The sequence below is a fragment of the Porites lutea genome, chromosome 9 (genome assembly GCF_958299795.1).
Source record: "Porites lutea chromosome 9, jaPorLute2.1, whole genome shotgun sequence".
In the NCBI taxonomy this organism is placed as follows: domain Eukaryota; kingdom Metazoa; phylum Cnidaria; class Anthozoa; order Scleractinia; family Poritidae; genus Porites; species Porites lutea.
In genome coordinates, this window is record NC_133209.1 from 6,149,921 (window position 1) to 6,162,962 (window position 13,042).

At 38.1% G+C, this 13,042-nt stretch overlaps 1 protein-coding gene across 1 annotated transcript; it reads left to right on the forward strand.

Annotated features, from left to right (window-relative positions):
* Positions 1-1,733: 1,733 nt before the first annotated feature.
* On the forward strand, positions 1,734-12,907 carry LOC140947612 (2-aminomuconic semialdehyde dehydrogenase-like). The gene is made up of 11 exons (XM_073396761.1): positions 1,734-1,874; positions 4,120-4,318; positions 5,037-5,241; positions 5,744-5,932; positions 6,587-6,681; positions 7,180-7,337; positions 7,933-8,074; positions 8,851-9,007; positions 9,791-9,846; positions 11,272-11,405; positions 12,334-12,907. Exons 1-11 carry the CDS (start codon positions 1,849-1,851, stop codon positions 12,473-12,475), a joined length of 1,503 nt encoding a protein of 500 aa, XP_073252862.1. The 5' UTR covers positions 1,734-1,848; the 3' UTR covers positions 12,476-12,907.
* The last annotated feature ends 135 nt before the right edge of the window (positions 12,908-13,042 follow it).

The window sequence follows — 13,042 nt, forward strand, 5'->3', positions numbered from 1 at the left end:
CCATCTTTGTTCCCATGGCTGTTCTATGGGCCTGTAGCCTAGTTGCTACCGAAAAATTGGAACCAGTTTTCTTTTAATATAAGATAGCGTATTTCTATTAGATATTTGGTAGGTACGGGGAAAATATTCCCGGGAATGTTTGGTGGGCGTGTGTGCCGCCCGGTTCTCCAAATCCTAACCCTATTTCAGACCCTACTTCCATACCTGGCGTTTTTAGACCCGGCCTCCGGCCTCTTAAATCCATAACCGTTTTCAGATCTGGTATAGGTAGAATTTAGGCCAGAGCTCAAACAAGATTTCTTAAGATCCAATTCGAATTTGCTTATTACTCTTTCTTTCTGATTCATTTGGAATTGAAATGACAAATACATTTATACACTTCTGTAGTTTCCTCGAAAACCATCACCAATTCCAGACCAAAATGGGCAAAATCTATACCCGTTTTCAGACCGAAATGGCGCAAAAACCCTATCCTTTGGGGCGGCACATACCTACATGGCTTACATAAGGGAGTACCCCCCGGTTCAAAAAAATCTTCGTATACATACATACGGCGGTTAGGCGCCCTTCGCGTGGTATGTTGGTGTAGAGGCGAAGCTCTGAAGGTCATTATAGGACTAAGTGCAGGAGTCGTTGCCCGCCGCCAATTTTTAAACCAAGTTTTGTGAGGAGGGAGATTTACCCTCCTGTACCTCCAAACTCTTGACTAGCCAATTGACAATGGCATTTTCACGAAGCCAATCATTAAATAATAAACTTGAAATAAACTTAAAGAAACTTGACTCTATATCGCCCGGCACCAGTGACCAGAAAACGGCTTGACTAGCTTCAGAAGGCGTTTTTCACCAACTTTCCCATAGGCGAATGGGTTAATTCTTTCATTCTTAATAATTGCCAAAGAAAAACATAAAAAGTTATTTAAAAAAAAAAAATTCTTAGAAATAGACGTCACTAGGCAAAAGTTCGGCCAAAAAGGTTTTACTTAAATGGTAACACCATAGGATTCTATCCACAGACTTAAAAGTTGGAATAATAAATAATATTATTTTTATGACGTGGTCTAGGAGCAAGCGACTGTCCAAAGTTTCCCATTTTTTTACTTTTCCTTTTATTACTGGGGCGACACTGTACTTTTCCCTTATTTCATAATTGACGGAAAAATAGACTCTGCTAGCAGGAAAGTCCCAAGATGAGAATTTTGTAATTTATTGGTAGAGTTTGTGGAATAATTGGTTTTCAATTAATACTTTTTTATTAACATTTTGTTTCACAAAATTTGCATGTAAATAGAGATTATTTCCCCGTGAAGGGAAACGCTTTTGTTTTTGACCACCAGCATCGCCTCCGTGACATCAGCTGCAAACCATTAAATAGGTCAATTCTAGAAGCTAAATCGCCAGAATTGTAGATGAGAAATTTTTTAAAACCGCATCGCATCGTCTTTGATGAGAAGCAATTATTTTATTCATAGGAAGAGCTGGATGGTCGTAGGTTAAAACCACTGTACAAATTTAAAGGGTTGAAACATAAAAATTATTCTTTTCCAGAATTTAGGACAAGAAAAGATAATTGATGTTAAATAGTGAGCAGATAGACAGGAACATGATCAGTCAATGATGGTCCTTGCTTGCTATCTTACGTAGATTATGATAATTTGACAACCCGTATTAAAATCGAACATACTGTAAACAATCCCTACGTTTGATCGTGCTAATTTATGCACAGTTGGTTAATCGAACCCTAGTGAGCAATTCTACAAACCGGATCATATCCTCACATCGTTCAGTCGTATATTTCTCCTTATGAGAAAACCTGCTCAACTACGAAAACAGACATCCCAGACGCTTTATGGATTTTCTTAGCCATCTTTTGAGGTAGGAGATATGAAGAAGGAGAATTTCCCCCTCTCAATTAAATAACGCACCTGTTTTTATCTAAAAGATAAGCTTACCGTGGCTTAAGCTAAATGGGTCAGTAAACTGACGTTTATAAATATCTCCAGATGCTGACCGGAATGTATGTTGATTTAGAAACTCGTTAGCGTGCTTTTCCTCAACTTTTCAGTTTATATGAATGAGTACATTTCCGGTTGTAGAAGGAAGTTCAACTTATTTACCAGCACGAACGGCCAAGTAGTGCTAGCTACAGTTCGGACGGTTTGCTACTATGAAAGTGTCCCGATTTCAGAGGTATTGTTTGATGTTAAATTTTGTGCTCTTTTGTAGGCATGAACGAACATACTGATTCATGATACCAATTTGACCTCAGTTATTCACTAGAAAAGAACGTCTACGTAGCGCTGAGCTCTAGTGCTCTATGGAATAGATAAAAATGTTCAATTGATTGCCTAGAAGATACTATATATCTTTGACTTTTTTTTCAATGAATGATCGTCACGTTTCCTGTCAGAAGTTTGCACGAGTTTCGATCGAAGAAGGTCAAAATTAATGCATGTTATCAAAACAAGATCGTGTATTTTCCATGCGTGTATTTTCTTTGCTATCAATTATTATTGCTTGACAAGCTAAAACATACTCGCGTTCCTTACAGCATTCATTTATTTCTGTCAAACTGATGACGTGCTCCTTCAGGGCAAGTCGAACTTAGGAACGAACCGCACGCAGTCGCTTAGACACGAAGTTACATGTCATTTTTTCTGCTCTGTTTCTGATCGGCTCAGTTGGATGAAAACGGCTTGAAATCAAAATTATCGCTTTTTAGCGTTCAGTTGACGGACTAGTTTTATGCGGTCATTAAATTTTTATACCGATCTGTATAAAAGATTTCCCTAGACCTAAAACAAGTTATTACAACAAGAAAAACAAACATTCAGTAAGACTGTTTAGGGTAAGACTTCTTGCTGGCTTCGAAAGAATAATTCATCGTAATTCCAAACAATGCTCCTTGCCCATCTCTTTTTTATCTTTATGTTAATAATAATGTTTCAAAATTCATCAATAATTCACCTATTCATGGTTATGTTAAAATCTAACGCTTTTGAAACCGACGTTGAAATTACCGATGGTAACCAATCAAAATTAAAAGGACGATCCCGCGACTCCTTAAGCTCAAAAAGGAGGAGTAACTTAAGCATCCTTATTTACAATTTTTGAGGTTGATTGTTTCCGCTTTGTTTTGTCTCCATGGAAACGTTGAAAAAATACAATACCGTCTTAATGGGTGGCATAACGACTGATAAGGAAGCGAATTTTTTTCTGATCGAGGACATCGATCCATTTTGTTTTTAGCCGTATCTGCTTGATATCTTAAGATTAAACGATCAGGTGAATAAGGAGCGCCCGCAAGGGGTATACGTTGAAGGACCCCTGTTGTGAAAAACGGTGAACAGGGGAATGAGTATCATCAGTTTACCATTGAGCCTGTTCCAAGGATTCGGATAAAGCGGAAAAATAAACTCGTACCCAGATCTCACTCTGTTAAGGTGTGAGATTAGGGGAAAGCGCAAAGAAAATAGACAGAATTAAATTTTCAGTAACCACCAAAATATCGGCCATGATGGCCGCCATTTTAAATGACTAACCTAAGTTAAATACCTGCCAATTGTTTTATGATCACATTGTAGATAAAAAGCCGTCTAATTTCACGCTGGCCCTCGTGTCTGAGCAACATAATTGTGACACCAGAGGTGCAACTTTGTAGCATCTAAATGCAGTAGCTTTAGAATAAATATAAGAAAATTCTGTCCAACAGTTATAGGATGTTATTATTGGAATGATATTTCTTTATCTTTAGGTAAAAAGACAACTAAAAAATTGTTTAAAAGAGCACTATATTACTATTATCTTGCTCAGTACTAATAACTGCCATACCGACCCTCGTGTGTTCTTAGATATTTTTGTGTACTTTCCTTTTTAATTTCTCTCTTTTACATTTCAAACTTCAAATACTTGTCTTTTTTTTCTCTTTTATCCTAAATAAAACTGTTATTTACTCATTGGGCTTGAAATTAGTTTTACTATTGATAATGTTATCTTGTGATAATGATATCTTCGAATCCGGTAATATAAATAAATGGATGAAATAATAAAATACAAAAGAAAATACAAACGAATAACCTCACAGCCCATGTTTGATTAAATTCCGTCTTTATTTCAACAGGCGTGGTGAGATTTCTGAGCAGATCTACAACTTCATCAATGGCGAGTTTATTCCCCCTCTTGGAGGAGCATTTGCTGAGACATTAAATCCAAGTACTGGAGAAGCCCTATGCAAGTATCCTCTATCGACCATTTTGGATGTACAAAAAGCGGTGGAAGCTGCGAAATCTGCGCAAAAGCAATGGTCTAAAATGTCTACGGTACTGTCACCTGATATAAATTGTTTGCATCTGACACTTTATAGAACCTCTAATAGGGCGTTTTCACTCACGTAGCCAGCATCAATGCAAATTTATTGGAACAAAAGAAAGCGTTTGCATAAGAAAAGAGTTCAACTCCCACAGGATTAGTTCGGGACGCCCACAAGGCCGCCGTTTCACTGTTCGGGACACCAATATGGCCGCCGTGACGTCATGTGAAAACACTCTATTTGAACTCGACTTGGTGATTCAAAGGTAAAATTTCCCAGAAATGTCAAGGCCTCTAGAACAATTTAAAATTCGAGCCTTTTCCGCCCGGCCAATCAGAGGGAAAGGTGTAAAGTAAAAGACAATTACATCACTCGTGACAAACGTCTGATTGATACTGCGCGTCCACGTGACATGGCCTTAAGCCAATGGCATTGCCAGGAATGGAAAAAGTACTGACATTTTCTAAGTTAAAACTATTTGTTGCCAAAAATTGCCACTTCACATATGGTTCGCAATCTGATAAGTTCATTGTATGCTTACTAAAAATTTCCATTATAATTCACCATATATCACAACTGCCAAGGTTTTAAAGAGCACATTTATCTTCCGAATTTTAAAATTTAAACACTGGTTTTTTAATTACGACCTCAATATTAGATCAATGTTCTACTTCTTTTATTGTTTGTTATTTGTTTTTGTCTCATGCATGCTTTTTTTACATCATAAGATCAAGAGAGCCAACGTATTGAACCAAGTGGCTGAACTGTTGGAGAAAAGGTCTGAAGCGTTTGTTCGCGCGGAGATTATGGACCAGGGACGAGCTATCCAAGGCGCCAGCAAAGAGTACAATGATGTTCACAGAGAGGTCCACAATATCAAACACTTTACTGCTTTAGCGATAGCCATGACAGAATCAGCGACGAAAACAAATGGTAATGAATTGGGTTTTATCCGGTCCAGTTATCAGGAATGAAACTTCCTCTCACAATTGAAATTTTGAGAAATAAAAGAGCGGAATTTTCACATTTATAAGGCAAAATGCTTGAAGAAAAGAGAGAGAACCAACAACAAACTCAACCCACATATGGCGTCGACGCTGGGATTTCCAACCCGAGCCACATTGGCATCGGCATGAGGGGAGTTCTCTCACGATTGCATACCATGCCAGTTTAAGAGGATTTTGCGTGGTGAAAAATTGGTGTTTGCTAACATTGAAAGAGTCGCCTGAAATCTCCCAGAACGAAAATGGGAATTGGCTTGAGAAAGAATTCGTTTCCTTGATCAACTATTTTGTTTCTGAAGGAAGAGTCTTTACCGACATCGGCATAACAGTCGCTGTCAAAATAGCTTATTTCGAGTCTACATGGGATTCACAAACAGAATATACTGTAGGCCGGTTATTGTTCTAAAGTGATCTATTTTCTTTCTTGATAGATTCTGTCAGTTATTCGTGCCGTTATCCTTTGGGGGTGATCGGAATTATCACTTCTTGGGCGTCACCTCTACACTCGGTGTTGTGGCACGCCATTCCAGCGCTGGCCTGTGGTAACTGCGTTATCATCAAGCCGTCATGTCTGGCACCAATTGAAATTCATTTACTGGCAAAAACATTTAGTGATGCAGGTAATTAACTAAACACATGATTGCCAGTCCCGGTCTCGTTCCAAAAAAAATTCGTATAAAACAGGAAAAAAATTACCACCAGGACAACCAAACACCTAGAATTAGTATCGCCGATCCCCATATCAACACCTGATTGGAACAGGAAAACCATTAGAGCAATCCCCCTACCTCCCCACCCCCCCCCCCCCAAAAAAAAAGGCCCTCGCATCCCTGGCGGCGCTAGTGGTAAAGTGAAATACACCTGGCCAAAATAAGGGGGAAGGGCGCTGAAACACTCTTAAAATTTCTCTTTCAAAGATGTCGTGCCCACAAGTGAAATTTAAAGAAATAAAATCAAAGAGAACTAGTTGCCTGTGTTCAGTAGCTTTTGGGTTAAGACTGCAAGTGTTGTAGTTCGATTTATTTATTTATACATTTATTTATTTGCTAGCGCAGCCGCGAAAAGATTGTCTCCGCTTCCACGAAAGTACCCCGGGCATAACAATCCCGCCAGCTACGTAGGCTCGAGAGCTACTGGAATTCTTTTTGATGTATCCATACGCAACCTGGGGAGTGAACCCCAAGGATTTCTGATGTTGCTGCCTGTTAAAGCCTTAAATAAGGACCTGACTTAATTCTTAAGCTAATTAGTCTTTTAAATCTTTTGTAAACAAGGAGTACCGAAGGGTATAGTGAATGTGGTGTATGGTAAAGGAGACGCTATTGGGAAAACCATAACTCAACATCCCAGTATGAAGGCATTGGTCTTTGTAAGTACGTCATTTGCAAATATAACTAACCTAAACACTCGGAATGACTGACACAAAGGAACACAGCTATAGATAATAGTTTCCTTTGAAATCAGGAAGATGACTGTAAGTGACTGACTGTACGTCCTCAAGGTCGTCACATTTTGATCATTAATTAGCAATGAGAATCGAAGCCACAGACCTCCCAACAATAAACGTTTGGTAAGTTCCAACTTATAGCCCAAGAACTTACACCACAGGCTTGACTGCAAGAGGTTTTTCATCAAACGCACATGTTTTGATGTTCCTTATTTACTAAAACAGCAGTAAAAGGTGGAAACCTTACCTTATCAATCCCGAGGGGGAGGGAAGTGGTTCACTCCCGTTTGAAAGCAACGGCTTTGGTCGTCAGAAAATTAGAACTTAATCCTTAAGTATGCCAATCTGGGTGTTGCTTTATTCGGAACCCTAAAATAGACCATGCTAAACAACGTACATTTCTTGTGTTTTGCTTATCAGGTAGGAAGTGAAAGGACTGCTTGTAAAGTCTTAAGAGATAGAAGTGACCATCTGCTTTTTACAAAGAAGATTTCGTTTAACTTGGAAAACTGTCATGCAATGATTATCTTTGACGACGCAGATCTAGACGAAGTCCTTCCAGCTGCAATTAGGGGAAGGTAAATTTAAGATTGGACGCTTTATGTACTGTATTAGACTTGAGACAATTAGATAGTGAACATTAATATAAAGACAACTTGTTATTTTGATGCACAGTTTATAAACTATGCGATGTATATCACTTTTTCAGGTAAGTACTCCATCATTGTTAGCTAAGTTGTTCCCTAAATTAAAATGGCTCAGCAAAACGGAAATGCTTTTTTGTCAATCGTTTGACTTTTTGTTCTTAAGGATAAAACCTGACCTTCGTTTAACCCAGTTCTACCAATTTTTTTCCTAATCGCTCTCATGAAATATGAACTGAGTTGTCAGAAAACTTCAACAGTGGTATGCACTTTGTTGCAAAATTTGACTCGGGGATTTACAGAAACTGAAAATGCTTGAAAGGAACCCACTAAAAATCTATACTCTCTTTAACAGTTTTAAGTACTTAGTCAGTACTTAACAAAGAAAACTCATCAAAAAGGTTACCTGTAGAGTGCGGTATTCGTAGCTAATACTGTTTATACATACGAGTAAAGATCACTACGATGGTGGATCAGGAAACTAATTGAAAATATTGCATTTGTTTTCTTTTGTTTTGTCTTCACACAGTTTCCTTCATAACGAGGGTCAACATGTCCATTCTGTCAATCGAATTTTTGTTCAAACATCCATTCTACAAACGTTTACAGATAAATTTATCAGAGTCGTGCAGAGATTGAAAATTGGAAATCCTTCTGAAAGCAGCATACAGGTAAGAACATACTTTTTAAATCTCATCACGGCCGTTATATTATAAGGGGCGAGGCGTTGCTTTAAGTATAGCCAAATACGATACTTTCAAGAGTTTTCATTTTAGTATCTTGATTTTATGTTACTAAATGGAGGGAAAAATTAAAGTGGGTTGACTATTAAGTCTCACCTGGTCTGCCATTCTTTAACCTTATATTACTGTATTTGTGTCATCTTACGACAAAGTCGTCGGGATAATAATGATGATGATGACGATGACGATGAAGATGATGATAAAGATAACAATCAATAATCAAATTAAATAAGCTCCAATCAAATCTAGTTCTATTCTTAAGTGCAGTGGCGAATCTAGACATTCCGATAAGGCGGGGGCCGGGTCATCCAGACCCTGAGACAAGGGAGATGCCCGGTCTCAAAAAACCTTTTTTCGGCCCTTGGGGCCTCAGTTTGGTCTAAAAATAAGGGGAGGCCCGGGCCTCTCGGGCCTCTCCATTAGATCCGCCACTGAAGTGAGTACTGAACCTCTTCTGTGTCCACTTCCTTAATACTTTAACATCAGCAAAAGGCGTTTTTCAAGGGTATGTAGGGCTTACATGAATGAATCATGATAACTCATAAATTTTCAAAGGGACAGACATACAGACTATGAAAAATGTGTTTCTTCTGTGCAATGCCAGCAATATAGAAAATTTATGCAATTCCACCACTGGTCAGAGTCAAGCTCCATTACAATACTCCTTGACTGCTGATCTGTTTTTTGACTTACTTTTTTTGTAGGTTGGACCTTTAATAAGTAGGGAGCACAGGCAAAAGATAATAAACCTTATCCAAGGAGCTGTAAACGACGGTGCAGAGATCCTGTGCGGTGCCAAAATTCCAAAACTAGACAGCAAGTTGAACAGAGGTTATTTCTTAGAGCCCACCGTACTTGGAGGTTAGTTTAAGTGTTAGGTTTTAATTATGGTCTCGAGCGAAATATGATTGCTTTGAGTCGAGAATCTTGAAAAAGGTTTTTGAGGTCTGGGGTGTAAATGACATCAACATTCGAAAACACAGCTAAAATAAGGGTACTCAGCTATGAAACCCCGTTATTTTTTTAATATCTACCTCGAATTATAAATTGATGTGTCCCAATAACCAGCTATTAGTTACCTCAATTGGCCCTGTATTAGACTTCGAAACAGTCAAGTCCCGGGTAGATAAACAGCGGGCCACTGACGTCATTTTTCAATAATTCTTTTTATTATTGGGCTTTTGACGACAGGAAAGGCTAGAAATTATGAGTGAATAATAATACATAATGCATAGAAGGAGTGCAGCCATCAACAAGGATTGCTCTTAAAACGAGGGACATACGGAGAAAATAAGAGACTGAGGAGGTATCCATGGCCAAAAAAGACTCCTGGGATAAGAAAAAAAACCGTAGGTTCCGTATCACGTCACTTCCCAGATGTGACTCTAACACATGGAGCATTGAAAAAAAAAAAGACAATGTCCCTCGGTGACTATCCCTAGCTAGTGTCTATCTATCATGGTTTGTGGGAATTGGTAATATAGGGAAGGGATACACCTCCAATTGGTTCTATGAGTCCCGAACGTACCCATCCCCACTGGGCAGGTTTTGTGCCTACTGAGGCTGATCCATGCAAGAAAACACTCTAAGAAGAGTATTTTGATTATGGTGGGATGCTATGTTATCCTATTTTACATTTAATAGGTTTTCAAAGCAATTTTACGGACACTATTAACACTATGGAAGTTCCAGGACCAGTGGTAAATATGAACTTATATAAAATGAATCAAATGCCGCTTTCCTAAACTAAGTTGGTGTGAATGGGGCAATAAGAAGAGTGAGACAGGGGAGAAGGTGAGGCTTGCGTGGTTCGCGCGAGAATCTCACGCTAGTACTTCGCGCCTCGCGCCTTCTAAACTCATAATTCGTATTTTAGCGTTAAAAGTGTTCTAAACACACATGTGAAGGGAGCGGTGAATGTGCCAAAATTGCAACAAAGTAAAGAGGCAGAACGAGAAGTAAGCTCAGGCTCCGCCAAGCGATTTTCATTATAACACAAGAGAGGACAGAAGATTTGTTTTTATGTAGGCAAACATTTAGTTACAAGTTATGTAGCGATTAATTACAAAGCAAATACAAATACTTATCTGCTTGGTAGTTCCAAGGAGTTTTCAAGGTTCAAGAGCAATATAACACAGTGAAGAAATCCTTAAATACTCTAAATCTTCTCTCGCAGCTGACAAACAGCTTTTTCCAAAATGGCGGCAATATTACTCTTCTTTTATGTTTATGTTAATTAGCCCTCTTTACCTCGATTGTATTATTTTGCAAATTAGAAAAAAACTTTAACTTTGAAACGAGGCCAATTAATATTATTCTATAGGGCCAATAGGCCTCTTTGTGTGTATGTTTTGTTTTCCCGATGAAGGTCTCGGTGGAATTAGCACGTGAGAATAGACAAAATAGAAATACAAAATATGTAAAAAACAGTTCTCAAAAGTATTATCATATGATCTACGTACGTTGGAAAAATAAAAATACAAGCTAAAGAGGTCTATTTAACATTATCAGTCGGCCTCCATATTGGGGTAAGATGTATGCGCTTTGTTTTTTTCGGTCTTACCAAGGAGCACTTTTTTATGTCCCTATGCAAATATAAATCACATTTTACATAACAATAACGATAATATATTAAAGATGAAACAACAACAACATGATATTAATTTGAGGAGGACTCGGAAATTAAAATTAAATATCATGTTGTTGTTGTTTCATCTTTAATATACTCACTTTGGAGGTTGGTTGGCCGCATCTTTGATATGCTTTAAGGTGACAGCGCGATGCTGTTAGTGAGTTCTTCACTTCTTGTGTGCCTATCATTACTTGGCTGTGTAGCCGCGTGATGCGGTTCCAGTCGAGACCCACAAATTGGCCCTTGCTCACCATAGAGTCTCCAGTAGCTCAAGTGGTTAGAGCATCCGACTAGATCACGGAGGGTCGTGGGTTCAAATCCCATCTGGGACTCGGATTTTTTTTTCCGAGTCCTCCTCAAATAACGATAATAATAATAATAATAATAATAATAATAATAATAATGATAATAATAATAATAATAATAATAGTAATAATAAGAAGTACAAAACCATTGATAGCAAAGTAAATTAAAACTTTTTTTTCTTTCAAAGGTTAGATTGATACCATTTCGCACCTCAGGCGAGGTCATAGAAGCTGTTAATGTAACGTCGTACGGACTATCAGCTTCGATTTGGTGCAGAAATGTTAGTTTAGCTCACTCCGTGGCAGACCAGCTAAATTTCGGGTAAGGCCATGAATGGTAGCCTAAGAAGACAGCCGACGTTCCTCGACGTTACCACTGGCCATGCATGGTTTTCCCGCGAAATGAGGCCTGAGGGACGAGAGCAGAAATCCCATACTTATGACGCGGCACTACCCAGATCTGGATGGTGCTTCCTATTGGTTGCAGCAAATTTTCAACCAATCCGTCAGAAGCACTTCCGTTATCTTGGTAAAGATGCGTCATCAAAATGGAACCTCTGCAGTTTTCTTCTGACGCCATTTTGCGGAAAAACCAGTGGTGTCATCGAGAAACGTCTGCCGTTTTCTCAAATTATATTAAAGGAAGATGTGAAAGAAAATGTCACTAACATACATGCACGTCTGTCCCCATTCCGAATTGAGAATGCATGAGACCTTTAATTCCTCTTGCACAAGACTTCATTTACCCTTGAATAAAGATTCTTTACGTTTAAGCAAAAATTTGTCAGCAATATTAACCGCCCCAATTTGGTGGGCCGGGTGAGTTTCAATCTGAAAATAATAATTGGTTTTCACAATGGCTTGAGGTTTGACGAATACGAAGTAGAATAATTCGAGTTCACCTTAGTATTGCTATTGTCGCGAAGATTTAATTGGCTCTGGAGTCTTGAGTTGGTGATTGCTGTGTTTCATCTGTGCTTTTTAAGAGTGAATCTTACCGTCTTTTCGTCACAGTGATTAGGTTTGGTTCCCACCGACTGATTTCTAAGAGAGAGTTATGAAATACAAGGAATGAGAAAATTTGCCCACAACTTACGAATCACTGTAACTCAAAAAAACAGGGGGAAAGACGGAGTTTGGGCAAAACTTAATGTTTGTTTTGCTTTTTATTTTATTTTTTTTCTGTATTATTTTTCATTTTTCATTTTATTTTATCCTTTTTTCACTTAATTTCTTTTTCATTATCTTAGCTCGGTGTGGATAAACAGCTGGCTGCCAAACAATCCTAGCATGCCTTCAGAGGGATGGAAACACAGTGGACCAGGGAGGACAGGAGGCCTTTACTCTATGGACTTCTACACTGAACTAAAAACCGTCAACATAAGATTATAAATCGTCCGAGATATTTAACTTTTTAGTTCTTTTTAGTAACGACTTAAAGTAACATAATATTAAGAATATTTTATGATGAAAGATATTCATAGTTGCCTTGTAAGTTCTCCTTCTTAGTAATCATAACAAATCATTCAAAATGACATAACATTAGAAAATTCAAGGATTATTGAATAACATATAATTACCTCGTACTTTTTTTCTCTTTTTCGCGTTTTTATTCTTAATTATTCTTTTTTTTTTCTCTTTTTCGCGTTTTTATTCTTATTGATGATCATTTTCCAAGTAGTATAAACAAACTGTATAGCTTAGCTAATTTTCTTGCTTATTTTGACGTTTTTTTTTTTTTTATAATTTTGTCACATATGTATCTTGTTTTAAGGTAGTCCTTGTATAATCAAGCTTATTGGCTTCCCTATTCTCCATTGCCTCATCATTTTGAACTTTTTGTTTACAGATTAATTAATGTAATCTACGCTCTATACAGTGGCCGATCCAAACCTTCACATAAGGGGGAGGGGGAGGGGGGGTGGTCATCCAGACGCTGAGATAAGGGGGGAGCCCAGT

Bases quoted from the DNA above. Each gene is read 5' to 3' on its own strand.
- LOC140947612 (XM_073396761.1), top strand. From the start codon at position 1,849: ATGGATTTTCTTAGCCATCTTTTGAG. The intron at 8,075-8,850 runs GTAAGAACATAC...CTTTTTTTGTAG, and splicing joins CTTCTGAAAGCAGCATACAG to GTTGGACCTTTAATAAGTAG. The intron at 11,406-12,333 runs GTAAGGCCATGA...TCATTATCTTAG, and splicing joins GCAGACCAGCTAAATTTCGG to CTCGGTGTGGATAAACAGCT.